This window comes from Peromyscus eremicus, chromosome 4 (assembly GCF_949786415.1).
Source record: "Peromyscus eremicus chromosome 4, PerEre_H2_v1, whole genome shotgun sequence".
Classification (NCBI taxonomy): domain Eukaryota; kingdom Metazoa; phylum Chordata; class Mammalia; order Rodentia; family Cricetidae; genus Peromyscus; species Peromyscus eremicus.
In genome coordinates this window covers 10585079-10598883 of record NC_081419.1, presented here as the reverse complement: position 1 = coordinate 10598883, position 13805 = coordinate 10585079, and the positions used below count along the sequence as shown (strand labels likewise).

The 13805-nt window shown below is 39.3% G+C and overlaps 1 protein-coding gene across 1 annotated transcript; it reads right to left on the bottom strand.

Annotated features, from left to right (window-relative positions):
* Positions 1 to 838: 838 nt before the first annotated feature.
* LOC131907986 (olfactory receptor 1J21-like) lies at positions 839 to 1774 on the bottom strand. Its single transcript, XM_059259061.1, is given in 1 exon segment — positions 839 to 1774. A coding segment is annotated over 1 exon segment (936 nt).
* Positions 1775 to 13805: the final 12031 nt, after the last annotated feature.

Genomic DNA, 13805 nt, shown 5'->3' with positions numbered 1-13805 from the left:
TGTTTTCATATCTTTCACTGTGCAGAGTTTATAAATACTATGTATTACCCCAAGGCTAAAATAGAGGATCTGGAATAATTTCATACTAAGACATGGTAAATATTTGAGGAAATTACTATACCGTCTTTGGGTTTATATAATACACTATTTACCCTATATGGAAACATCCCACCATACACTATAAATATCTGCTACTTTTGAGTATCAACTACAAAACTAAAAACTAAATATGTGGCAGAAAAGATGCTCAGCAATTAAGAGCACTGACTGCTCTTCCAGAGGATCCAGGTTTGATTTCCATCACCCATATGGTAGCTCACAACCAACTCTAAGTAAAGTTAAGCTGAGAATCTGACACCCTCTTCTGAACTCACAGGCACTAGGCACAAAATGATACACAGACATACATGCAGGCAAAACACAAAAAGTAAAAATAAATAAATAAATGTTAAATAAGATTCCTAATTAGAGTTGCTGACCAAAAAAATCAGAGTATATTATAAGATAAAACATAAAAATAAAATCATAAATATAACAGAAGAAATATTTCTGTCATCTTCAGAAAGGAAAAAGATCTTTGCTATGAAAGCTACAAACCTGTCTAGTAAAAAGACTAAGCAATGACTATATAAACAATTAAAATATTTGCAAGACAAAGAAAAATGTAGGGAAATTTGTGATAAACCCTCCCAAGATACTCAATGTCAGCGAGAGAGTTAAATAGAGAGGAAACTGTGCAGGGAGAAGTGATTGAAGAAGAGGGAGTCATGTGAAGATTCACTAACACAGAAACAAGGATAAATGGGAGAAGAGGAGAAAGGAACAGAGATACCCAACACTATGGACACACTCTCCTGCTGATGATATTTCTCACAGCTCTTTTTATATCATGATTCCTCAGACTGTAGATAAAGGGATTCAGCATAGGTGTGACAACAGTATACAACACAGCCACAATGACATCCTTGTCATTAATGTTATTAGATGAAGGGACTAGGTAGAGTCCAATAATGGCTCCATAGTACAGACAAACCACCGAGAGGTGAGAACCACATGTGGACAAGGCTTTGCAGATTCCCTTGGTGGAGGGAGTTCTCAGGATGGTGGCTCCAATGTAACCATAAGAGACTAGGATGCATATGAATGGCAGGGTAATGACCAGTGTACCTAAAGGAAGGATGACCAGCTCATTGATGGTGGTGTCTGAGCTGGACAGCTTAAGTAAGGCAGAGAGGTCACAGAAGTAGTGAGGGATGGTATTGTCTCTAAAATGAGACAGACGAGCCAAGAGGAGGGTGTGCACAAGGGCATTGGCAGAGGACAAGACCCAGGACACAACTACTAGCAGGACACAGAGGCTCTGACTCATGATGGTGGTGTAGTGCAGAGGGTGGCAGATGGCCACATACCTGTCATAGGCCAAGGAGGTGAGAAGGAAGCTGTCAAGATCTGCAAAAGATAAGAAAAAATACACCTGGGAAACACACCCAGCATATGAGATGGACTGACTATGTGTCAACATATTCATGAACATCTTGGGAGCTGTGACTGATGAGAAAGAGATATCCGTGAAGGCCAAGTGGCTGAGGAAGAATTACATGGGGGTGTGGAGGTGAGAGTCCAGCCTGATGAGCAGGATGATGAGTAGGTTCCCCAGCACTGTGGTCAGGTACATGGCCAGGAAGAGGGCAGAGTACATGCCTTGGTCCTCTGGCTGGATGGGGAGGCCCAGGAGGATGAACTCAGACACGGTGCTTTCATTATCCCTCCTCATGCTCTTCCTCTTTTGTTGTAAATGAAAGAAGACACAGGAAAGAAACATTTGATTATCACACTGTAGAAACATTTTATGAATCACCAGTACAGAACATAACATTAGTTTGGACCACTTAGTATGCCTGTTTTAACCTTAACATGCAGATTTTTGTCACAGTAATGGACTAGCCATGGGTTAGAGAGGGATATAACTTGTGCACCTAGAAAACAACTGAGTGTGTTTTAGACGGAAACAATGAAATATCAAAACAATTATCAAATCAGGCCCTGGTCCAGCTCTTGGTGTCAGGATTTCACCAGTACAATTTTAGATAAGGAATTAATTAGTGTGTAAATTCATACCAGCATATAAAAACAACAACAACATGATTTCAATTAAGGAATTAGTGTGTAAATTAGTACCAGCAAATAGAGAAATCAACATGATTTCAATTAAGAAATTAGAGTATAAATTGGTACCAGTAAATAAAAAAATCAACATAATCCAATTAAAGATTTAGTGTGTAAACTGAGACCTGCACAAAGAAAAATCAACATGATTTTGATGGCTGTTGATCTCTCTTAATTTTTTCAACATCTCTTAAATGAACTAGCCTAATGCCATATTTCCATAAATTAAATCCAGATAGTGGAACCCAGGAAGCTTCTTTGGATCTGTAGGATACCAGGATCTGGGGACTTAGTGGAAGCAGCATGTGCAGAGGGTCAAAGCCTTAGGTGCATGAGTCTGTGCCTACCATATAAAGCACCAAGAACAGCTTGCAAGCAGCTATGTGTTCTTCCGGTAACAGCACTGTTTCTCCATCCATGTGTTCACTCTTCCTAGGCTGCATAAAATGACCCCAACTCCATAGTAACATCTTCAGCTCAAACCAAAGCATCTCATTTAAGTCCACAGAACACCTGGGAACATTGGCTCTTTCTGCTACTTCTTAGATCAGCCAAGAAAATTCCAAAAGAATGTCCCCTAGCAAAAGAAATGTTCCCTGCTTTATTCTTAACCTGAGATTTTAAGCCAAAGATGGTTACTTTTTATGCATTTCCTATATGTTTTCTCTGTTGCTAAACTGGCATTCTTTTTTTCCCTTTAATCATTCCCTATCCATGTGAGCAATCACTAAACAATAGGAAAAGGAGCATGATAAAATTGGAGTCAATGTCCTAGTGGCTGAGAGAGAGCTCAGTGATTGTATTCTATGGGAAGACATGTTTAATGGCCCGATTTGTCTCTGTGAGTGGTGGGGTTCTCACCATTTGCTTCTTCACTCTTTCCAGGCTTTAACTACAGTTAATGTATCAATTCTTCCAACTTGGTCAAAACAATCTTTAAAATGCCAGTATATCATCCTTCTCACTCTGTTAAAAAAATCAGTTGATGCAATATTGCCTGATATTGATTGTAATTTATTCCCTACTCACTTCTCTGTTAGCAGCATTTACTTTAGCACAATGAAAATGCTAGTTTTCTATCTGTACCTAGGTAGATTATTTCTAATATCTTGCCATTTTGAGCAATATTGCAATAAGCAGTATTATTCTTATGTCATTTTATGTGCTACATATGATATATTCAGAAGTGGGTTTAAAGAAATATGCACACATGAATTTGAGAAAATGTCAAGTTCAAGAGTACAAGGTGATGAAGAAGCTGATATATATTCTATGAATAGTCTTTAATAGAAGAACCTACATAGGAAGATTACAAAAATGGGGCTCTAGGTAACTCTTTGGAAAGGACAGTGCTGAGGGCTTTGAGAAACAAGAAAAACTCAAGGTAATGCCAATCACAGAAACATACAGGTTGGAGGATGTTTGAGGAGCAGGAGGATAGGATGTCTAACTTGCTGTGATAGAAAGTTTCCACCTGTTCAAGAACAGTAACACCCAAGAAAAGGAAGTGGAAGAAAATGTGAAATGATTCACTGGCTGCCAGGGAGAAGGTGGATTGGAGAAAGTCAATAACACTAGCTGAAATGTGAACATCAGTGGCTATTGCAACAGAAAGAACAGACATTTGGGAGAGACTGGAAGAAAACACAACCGAAGCTGTGTGCTGAAGTTAAATGTGAACAAAGAAGATGTTTTTCTTGCTTTCTTTAAAAAAATGATATGTTTAATAAAAAATGTTCAACAAGGAGTTTTGTTTCATTTTACTTTGCCTTTTTATCCCAATATTTGGGTAGGTTCTCAGTGCAAGGTAATTTACTGTACAGGGGAGCATTTGCAATTTGACGGTATGTTCCTTGAGATTTGAAATACATGCCAAACAGAGAGAGATAGACACAGAGAGAGACAGACAGACAGGCACAGAGAGAGACAGGCACAGAGAGACACAGATAGACACACATACAGAGAGAGAGAGAGAGAGAGAGAGAGAGAGAGAGAGAGAGAGAGAGAGAGAACCAAACTTATGCAGTAATACAGATGAAAGTACATCCTATTTGACAGGCCCACTTACATGATGAACATGGATATCTTCAGCTAAAAGCACAAGAAAGCTCTTCCATTCCTCTCTAGAAGGCACAAAGTGCAGGGAAACAACTGAGTCCTTGACACATTCACTCATCCTTTCCAACAAACAGAGGAGTCATCAGTTCAGAATCAGATATGATAGATACATTGAATATATACATTTAATATAAACATTGAATATATACATTGTCCACATCTGCTGAGAAATCCATATGAGCTCTAATTTCTAAAATCATGTAGAGGACCTGGGGTGCAATCCCTGTCCCCAGATCCAAATTAGAGGCACATAGGAAAAGATTGCTTCATTGTCATTGACTCCCTCAGAAAAAGAAATTTTTGAAGCAGACATGAGAGTCTGTTCACCTTTGAGATATAGCAACAAACAGTAACCATAACAAGATTCCCCATTATTTTGTCCTATTTAAAACATGACCCCTGTGATTATTTGACATTCAATTACAATATACACTCACATGCACAGACACAAAAAATGGTGAAAACAGACTCTAGTATAATTTCGGGAATAATAATTCTAAATGGGTATATTACCACATCCAAAGATTGTCATCCTCCATAATAATAGGGAAAGATGTGCAGAAATGTCTGTGGAGTTCCTCCATTAAACACCAAGAAATTGGAAATTTACTCCTGAATACACTCTTTGAAAACTCTTGTCTACATTAGTTGGAACTCCTAGCCACTTTTAACAAAGAAATAGTTTGGTATTATTTACCATTGAATATATGCATTGCCAAGGGCCACTCATTGTGGTATCAGGTTTACACCCAATGATATTTTCACATGTACAAGTAGAGGCAGATTTAAGTTTGTAGCAACCTTATTCATAAGAACAGGAAAAAGGTCAACAACAAACAAACTTGATATCTTTACATAAGGAATAATCCAGATCAATTCTACAACAAAATAACAGATAAAAAAAGAGAAAATGATGAAGGAAAAATAAGACTTCAACAGTATGGGAAAACACAGAAACAAATTTTTAAATTTATGTACATTATTAAGCACTGAATGATAAAACCTAGTCTATACAAATTTATGTTGAAACCCTAAGGGCAAATATAGTTCTATTTGAAAATTAGGCTTATAATAAGCTAATTAATGTTAAAGTAAATGATGAAGATAGGTCCTTTATCCAATGAGATTAGTGTTTCTCTGAGAAGAGATACCAGGCTGTCCCTCCCATACCCCAAAATGAGGATATAACAAGAAGAAAGCAGTCTGGAGTCAGTAAGCCACATAGGATCACACCATCAGATGACAACAGAGAAAAACATTGTGTTGTCCCTTTGATGTTGAACTTCTAGCTTCCAGAATATTGGGAAAATGAATTTACATTAAATCACTCTGTCTCTGGTATATTAGTATAGCAGCCCATGTAATGTAATGTAAATGTATATTTATAAATACAAATTATATAATTTAGAGATAAATAAAAATAAAATAAACTACAAAATCATGGGAATCATTTGTGCAGTTCAGGTTAGTCATTTCCCTCTGAGAGGACAAAGGAAGGTAGTGTGTGGACAGCAAAAGAATAGATTCAAATGATGGTTTTCAAAAGAATTAGTTTTACCAATTAACATGCCAATGTGGATGGCAGAACCTCACAAGGTCCAATCCCTAAATGAAGAGCTACAGGCGATCCTGCCCCCAGACTTCCCTTCTAGACAAGTGGTGAGTGTCCTGGCTCAGCCTAGATCCCATCCCTGGGCACCAGCCCCTCCGGGGAAGACCTGCTCAAGGTGGCCCAGGGTTCTGGCCACCGGGCAGGTCCCCTTCTAGCCCTACCGGGAAGGCTCCCCTTTTCCAAGACCCCCGGCAGACCCTGCAATCTCCACGCCCTGCCCCCATGCCCATCTGCCTGAGACCCTAGCCACTTCCTGAGACTTAGAGACTGGCCCCCAGCTCCCATCCTGCCCCAGAGGTGAGTGTCCTGGCTCAGCTTAGACCCCATCCCTGGGCACCAACCACTCCAGGGAAACCTGCCCAACTTGGCCCCAGGTTCTGGCCACCGGGCAGGTTCCCTTCTAGCCCTACCTGGAAGGCTCCCCTTCTCCAAGACCCCTGGCAGACCCTGCAATCTCCACACCCTGCTCCCACACCCAGCCACTTCCTGAGACTTAGAGACCGGCCCCCAGCTCCCATCCTGTCCTGGACTTCCCGTCTGGACAAGAGCTCCCATCTTGCCCCGGAGTTCCCATTTGGACAAGAGAGCACACATCTAGACAACAGAGAGAGACTTCCTGAATCTGTCAGGTCTGTCTGGACCAGTGCACTGATTAGACCAAGGACGAACCACAAGGAGATGGGCAGACGTCAAGGCAGAAGTACATACAACAAAATGAAGAGCAATACAGCATCACCAGAACCTAGCCCTCCTGCAACATCTAGACCTGAACATCAGAAATTGGAAGAAGCAGATAAAAACAGCCTTATGAATAACATCACGAAGAAGGTAGAGGCTTATATAGAGGAAAAGACAAAAAAAAATGGGAAGAATGCTATAAAAAACTAGAGGAAAGGGCAAATAAAGTAGAAGAAAACAATAAAGTCCTGGAAGAAAACAATAAAGTACTGAAAGAAAATCATGAAAAAGCAATGAAACAAATGAAGGAAACAGTCCAAGACCTGAAAAGGGAAATAGAAAAAATGAAGAAGACACAAACAGAGGGAATGCTGGAAATAGAAAATTTGAGTAAATGATCAGGAATTTCAGATGCAAGTATAACCAACAGAATGCAAGAGATGGAAGAGAGGATCTCTGGTGTTGAAGATACGAGAAGAAATAGATTCATCAGTCAAAGAAAACACTAAAGCCAACAAAATCATGAACCAAAATGTTCAAGAAATTTGGGACACCATAAAAAGACCAAACCTACGAATAATAGGGATAGAAGAAGGAGAAGAATACCAACTCAAAGGCACAGAAAATATATTCAACAAGATCATTGAAGAAAACTTTCTCAACTTAAAGAAGGAAATGCCTATGAAGATACAAGAAGCCTATAGAACACCAAACAGAATAGACCCCCAAAAAAAGTCCCCTCACCACATAATAATTAAACAACTAAACGTACAGAATAAAGAAATAATATTAAGGGCAGCTAAGGAAAAAGGCCAAGTGACTTATAAAGGCAAACCCATCAGAATAACACCCAATTTCTCAATGGAGACTTTGAAAGCCAGAAGGTCCTGAACAGATGTAATGCAGACACTAAGAGACCATGGATGCCAGCCTAGACTAATATACCCAGCAAAATTTTCAATCATCATAGATGGAGTGAACAAGACATTCCATGACAAAGCCAGATTTAAACAATACTTATCCACAAACCCAGCCCTACACAAAGCACTAGAAGGAAAATTCCAACCTAAGGAAGTCAGATACACCCTTGAAAACACAGGCAATAGATAAAGCCATAGCAGTAAACCTCAAAGAAGAGAAGTACACACACACTACCACCCAAAATAACAGGAATGAACAATCACTGGTCATTAATATCCCTTAATATCAATGGACTTAATTCACCTATAAAAAGACATAGGCTTACAGAATGGATACGAAAGCAGGACCCATCTATCTGCTGCATACAAGAAACACATCTCAAATTCAAAGATAGACACTACCTAAGAATAAAAGCCTGGGAAAAGACTTTCCAATCAAATGTTCTTAAGAAACAAGTGGGTGTAGCCATCCTGATATCCAGCAAAATAGACTTCAAACTAAAATCAATCAAAAGAGATCAAGAAGGGCATTTTATATACTCATCACAGGAAAGATCCACCAAGATGAAGTTTCAATTCTGAACATTTATGCCCCAAACACAAGGGCACCCACATATGTAAAAGAAACATTACTAAAGCTTAAACCACATATAAACCCCCACACATTAAGAGTGGGAGACCTCAACACTCCACTTTCACCACTGGACAGATCTCCCAAATCGAAACTTAACAGAGAAATAAAGGACTGAACTGATGTCATGACTCAAATGGACTTAATATCTACAGAACATTCCATCCTAACAAAAAAGAATATACCTTCTTTTCAGCACCCCATGGAACCTTCTCTAAAATCGACCATATACTTGGCCACAAAACAAATCTAAACAGATACAAAACAATTGGAATAACCTCCTGTGTTCTATCAGACCACCATGGTCTAAAGTTGGATTTCAACAACAACAAAAACTACAGAAAACCTACAATCTCATGGAAACTGAATAATACCCAACGGAATCACCAATGGGTTAAGGAAGAAATAAAGAAAGAAATTAAAGACTTCCTAGAGATCAACGAAAATAAAGACACCACATATCCAAACCTATGGGACACTATGAAAGCAGTACTAAGAGGGAAATTCATAGCACTAAATGCCCACATAAATAAGCTGGAGAAATCTCACAGTAGTGACTTAACAGCACACCTGAAAGCTCTAGAACAAGAAGAAGCAAAGTCTCCCAGGAAAAATAGATGCCAGGAAATTATCAAAGTGAGAGCTGAAATCAATCATATAGAAACAAAGAGAACAATACAAAAAATTAATGAAACAAAGAGTTGGTTCTTTGAGAAAATCAACAAGATAGACAAGCCCTTATCCAAACTAACCAAAAGACAGAGAGAGAGCATCCAAATCAACAAAATCAGAAATGAAGAGGGGGACATAACAACAGACATTGAGGAAATCCAGAGAATCATCAGGTCATACTTCAAAAACCTCTATTCCACAAAACTGGAAAACCTAAAAGAAATGGATAACTTTCTGGATCGGTACCACATACCTAAGTTAAATCAAGACCAGATAAACTATTTAAATAGTCCAATAACCCCTAATGAAATAGAAACCGCCATTAAAAGTCTCCCAACCAAAAAAAGCCCAGGACCAGATGGGTTCAGCGCAGAATTCTACCAGATCTTCAAAGAAGAGTTAATACCAATACTCTCTAAATTGTTCCACACAATAGAAACAGAAGGAACATTACCAAACTCCTTCTATGAGGCTACAATTACCCTGATTCCTAAACCAAACAAGGATACAACAAAGAAAGAGAACTACAGACCGATCTCCCTCATGAACATTGATGCAAAAATACTCAATAAAATACTGGCAAACAGACTCCAAGAACACATCAAAACAATTATCCACCATGATCAAGTAGGCTATATCCCAGGGATGCAAGAGTGCTTCAACATACGAAAGTCCGTCAATGTAATACACCATATAAACAAACTCAAAAAAAATAAACAAACACATGATCATCTCACTAGATGCAGAAAAGGCATTTGACAAAATCCAACACCCCTTCATGATAAAGGTCTTGGAGTGATCAGGAATACAGGGAACATACCTAAACATAATAAAGGCAATTTACAGCAAGCTGACAGCCAACATCAAATTAAATGGAGAGAAACTCAAAGCGATTCCACTAAAATCAGGAACAAGGCAAGGCTGTCCGCTCTCCCCATACTTATTCAATATAGTACTTGAAGTTCTAGCCAGAGCAAGAAGACAACATAAGGAGATTAAGGGGGATACAAATTGGAAAGGAAGAAGTCAAGCTTTCCCTATTTGCAGATGACATGATAGTATGCTTCAGTGACCCCAAAGATTCAACCAAGGAACTGATACAGCTTATAAACACCTTTAGCAACATAGCAGGATACAAGATCAACTCAAAAAAATCAGTAGCCCTCCTATATACAATTTACAGACTGAGAAGGAAATCAGAGATACATCACCCTTTACAATAGCCACAAATGTTATAAAATACCTTGGGGTAACACTAACCAAGCAAGTGAAGGACCTATATGACAAGAACTTTAAGTCCCTGAAAAAAGAAATTGAAGATGGAAAGATCTCCCATGCTCATGGATAGGCTGGATTAACATAGTAAAAATGGCAGTTTTACCAAAAGCAATCTACAGATTCAATGAAATCCCCATCAAAATACCAACACAATTCTTCACAGACCTGGGAAGAATAATACTCAACTTCATATAGAAAAACAAAAAACTCAGGATAGCCAAAAGAATCCTGTACAATAAAACAACCTCTGGAGGCATCACAATCCCTGACCTCAAGCTCTACTATAGAGCTACAGTAATAAAAACAGCTTGATACTGGCATAAAAACTGACATGTGGACCAATGGAATCAAATTGAAGACCCTGACATTAATCCACACACCTATGAACATATAATTTTTGACAAAGAAGCCAAAAGTGTACAATGGAAAAAATAAAGCATCTTCAACAAATGGTGCTGGCATAACTGGATATCAACTTGTAGAAGGCTGCAAATAGATCCATATCTGTCACCGTGCGCAAAACTTAGGTCCAAGTGATCAAAGACCTCAACATAAATCCAGGTACTCTGAACCTGTTAGAAGAGAAAGTAGGAAGTAGTCTTGAATGCATTGGCATAGGAGATCACTTCCTAAATATAACACCAGTAGCACAGACACTGAGAGAAACAATCAATCAATGGGACCTCTTGAAACTGAGAAGCTTTTGTAGAGCAAAGGATATGATCAACAAGGCAAAGCGACAGCCTACAGAATGGGAAAAGGTCTTCACCAACCCCACATCAGACAGAGGACTGATATCCAGAATATATAAGGAACTCAAGAAATTAGACATCATAATGCCCAACAGTCCAATTAAGAAATGGGCAATAGACCAATGACGGAGAAATGGAAGAGATCTACATGAACAGCCTGGACATAAGTGGGGGTAATGAAGGGCGAGGGTCAAGGGAAAGAGAGCTTGGGGGAGCAGGAGATCCCAGCTGGATCAACAACAGAGAGGGAGAACAAGGAATAGGAGACCATGATAAATGAAGACCACATGAGAATAGGAAGAAGCAAAGTGCTAGAGAGGCCCACAGAAATCCACAAAGATACCCCTACAACAGACTGCTAGCAATGGTCGAGAGACAGCCTGAACTGACCTACTCTGGTGATGGGATGGCCAAACACCCTAATTGTCGTGCTAGAAACCCCATCCAACGACTGAGGGATCTGGATGCAGAGATCCATGGCTAGGCCCCAGGTGGAGCTCTGGGAGTCCAATTAGTGAGAAAGAGGAGGGCTTAAATGAGTGAGAATTGTTGAGACCAAGGTTGGATAAAGCACAGGGACAAATAGCCAAATGAATGGAAACACATGAACTATGAACCAATGGCTGAAGAGTCCCCAACTGGATCAGGCCCTCTGAATGGGTGAGACAGTTGGCTTGATCTGTTTGGGAGGCATCCAGGCAGTGGGACCAGGTCCTGTGCTCATTGCAGGAGTTGGCTGTTTGAAATCTGGGGCTTATGCAGGGTCGCTTGGCTCAGGCTGAGAGGAGGAGACTGGACCTGCCTGGACTGAGTCTACCAGGTTGATCTCAGTCCTCAGGGGAGGCTTTGCCCTGGAGGAGGTGGGAATGGGGGTCAGCTGGGAGGAAAGGGGAGGGGGCCAGAAGGGGGGAGAACAAGGGAATCTGTGGCTGATATGTAGACCTGAATGGTATTGTAAAATAATAAATAAATAAATAAATAAATAAATAAATAAATAAATAAATAAATAAATAAATAGATAGACAAAAAAAGGAGCTACAGGCAATTAATAGCTGCTGAGAGGGAGAATGATACTTCTCCAGGGATGAGCCCTCTAAAAAGTTATCCAATTCCAAGTAGTCAGCCCTAAATAAAGACAAATATGGGTGACACTAAATGAGCTCAGCATGCTGTATTTATGAATTTATATGTACACATGTATACCTAACTATAATAATTAAAGAATAAGAAGCCATGAATTTGGAAGGGGTGGAATGCCTGTGGGAGGAGCCTGAGAAAGAGGGGAGGAAAATGATTGGTATAAATACAGTGGTTATACATGAAATTCTCAAAACCAAATTTTTAAGAGAATCTGCTTTAATGGACTTATAGACAAGAAAAAGCAAGTGTGGCTGTGCAACCTCATTGAAAGAAGAAATAATCTATACAATGACCCTTCTAGTAAGTTTTTCTATATGGAAGCCATATTCTTATTCTATCACCATAGTTACTATTGACTGAATTACACCTAATAAATATAGATTAGAATAAAAATTTTACTCTCAGAAGAATTCCTTATAAAATATAATTAGAAAATAATGGAGACAGAACTCACCAGCAGCAATTGGACTAAGAGGTAAGGTTTTTCTCTTTATACCTGAACATTCTAGCCTCTAGGCTTTGGGCCCAAGGGCACAACCATGCACCCCCCACACCACCCCCATTGCAGTCCCAGTTTCAGGCCAGTAGGCAGACCTCCTGCAGACAGGTAACACAACCACCATCCCCCACCAGACCCTGCAACCCACAAGCCCCAACCCTCCCAAACCAATCCACCCTCTGAGACTGCAGCTACTCCCTGAGACAGAGCCAATCAGTGCCAATTGGACTAAGAGCTACTCCCTGAGACAAAGAGTCCATCAGCACCAATTAGACCAAGAGCCCTGACTAGACCGAGAGCTCCCAAGGGACCAAGAGTATTGATCAGACCAAGAGAGGCTCCTTCAGACACAGACAATGCCTGTACCAAGTAGAGAAAGAGATGGGTAGATGCCAGTGCAAAAAATACAGTCAACAACATAAAAAAAAAACAATATGGCTCCATCAGAATATACATCAGCAAGACCTGAATATCCCAACACAGAAGAAACAGCAGAAATCTTCCTTAAAATGACTTTAAGAAGATGATAGAGGCCTTTAAAGAGGAAATGAAAAATTCCCTTAAAGAAATCAAGAAAAGGACAAACAAAAAATTGGAAGAAATCAGCAAATCCCTTAAAGAAAGCCAAGAGAAAGCAATTAAACAGGTGAAGGAAATAGTTCAAGATTTGAAAACTGAAATCAAGACAATAAAGAAGACACAGCTGAGGGAATACTGGAAGTGGAAAATCTGAGTAAATGAACAAGAACTACAGATGTAAGCATAACAAACAGAATGCAAGAGATGGAAGAGGGGATCTCTGACATTGAAGATACCATAGAGGAAATAGATTCATTAGTCAAAGAAAACAATAAAGCCAACAAAGTCATAACATGAAACATCCAGGAAATTTAGTACAACATGAGAAGACCAAATCTAAGAATAATAGAGATAGAAGAAGAAGAAGAAGAAGAAGAAGAAGAAGAAGAAGAAGAAGAAGAAGAAGAAGACCAACTCAAAGGAACAGAAAATATATTCAACAAATTATAGAAGAAAACATTCCCAACCTAAAGAAGGAAATGCCTATAAAGATACAAGAGGGTTACAGAACACCAAATAGTCTGGATCCAAAAAAAAGTCCCCTCACCACATAAAAATCAAACCACTAAACATACAGAATAAAGAAAAAACATTAAGAGCTTCAAAAGAAAAAGGACAAGTAACATATAAAGGAAAACCCACAAGAATAACACCTGAATTCTCAATAGAGACTCTAAAACCCAGAAGGTCCTGGACAGATAGTTATGCAGACACTAAGAGACCATGGATGCCAATCCAGACTATTATAATAAGCAAAACT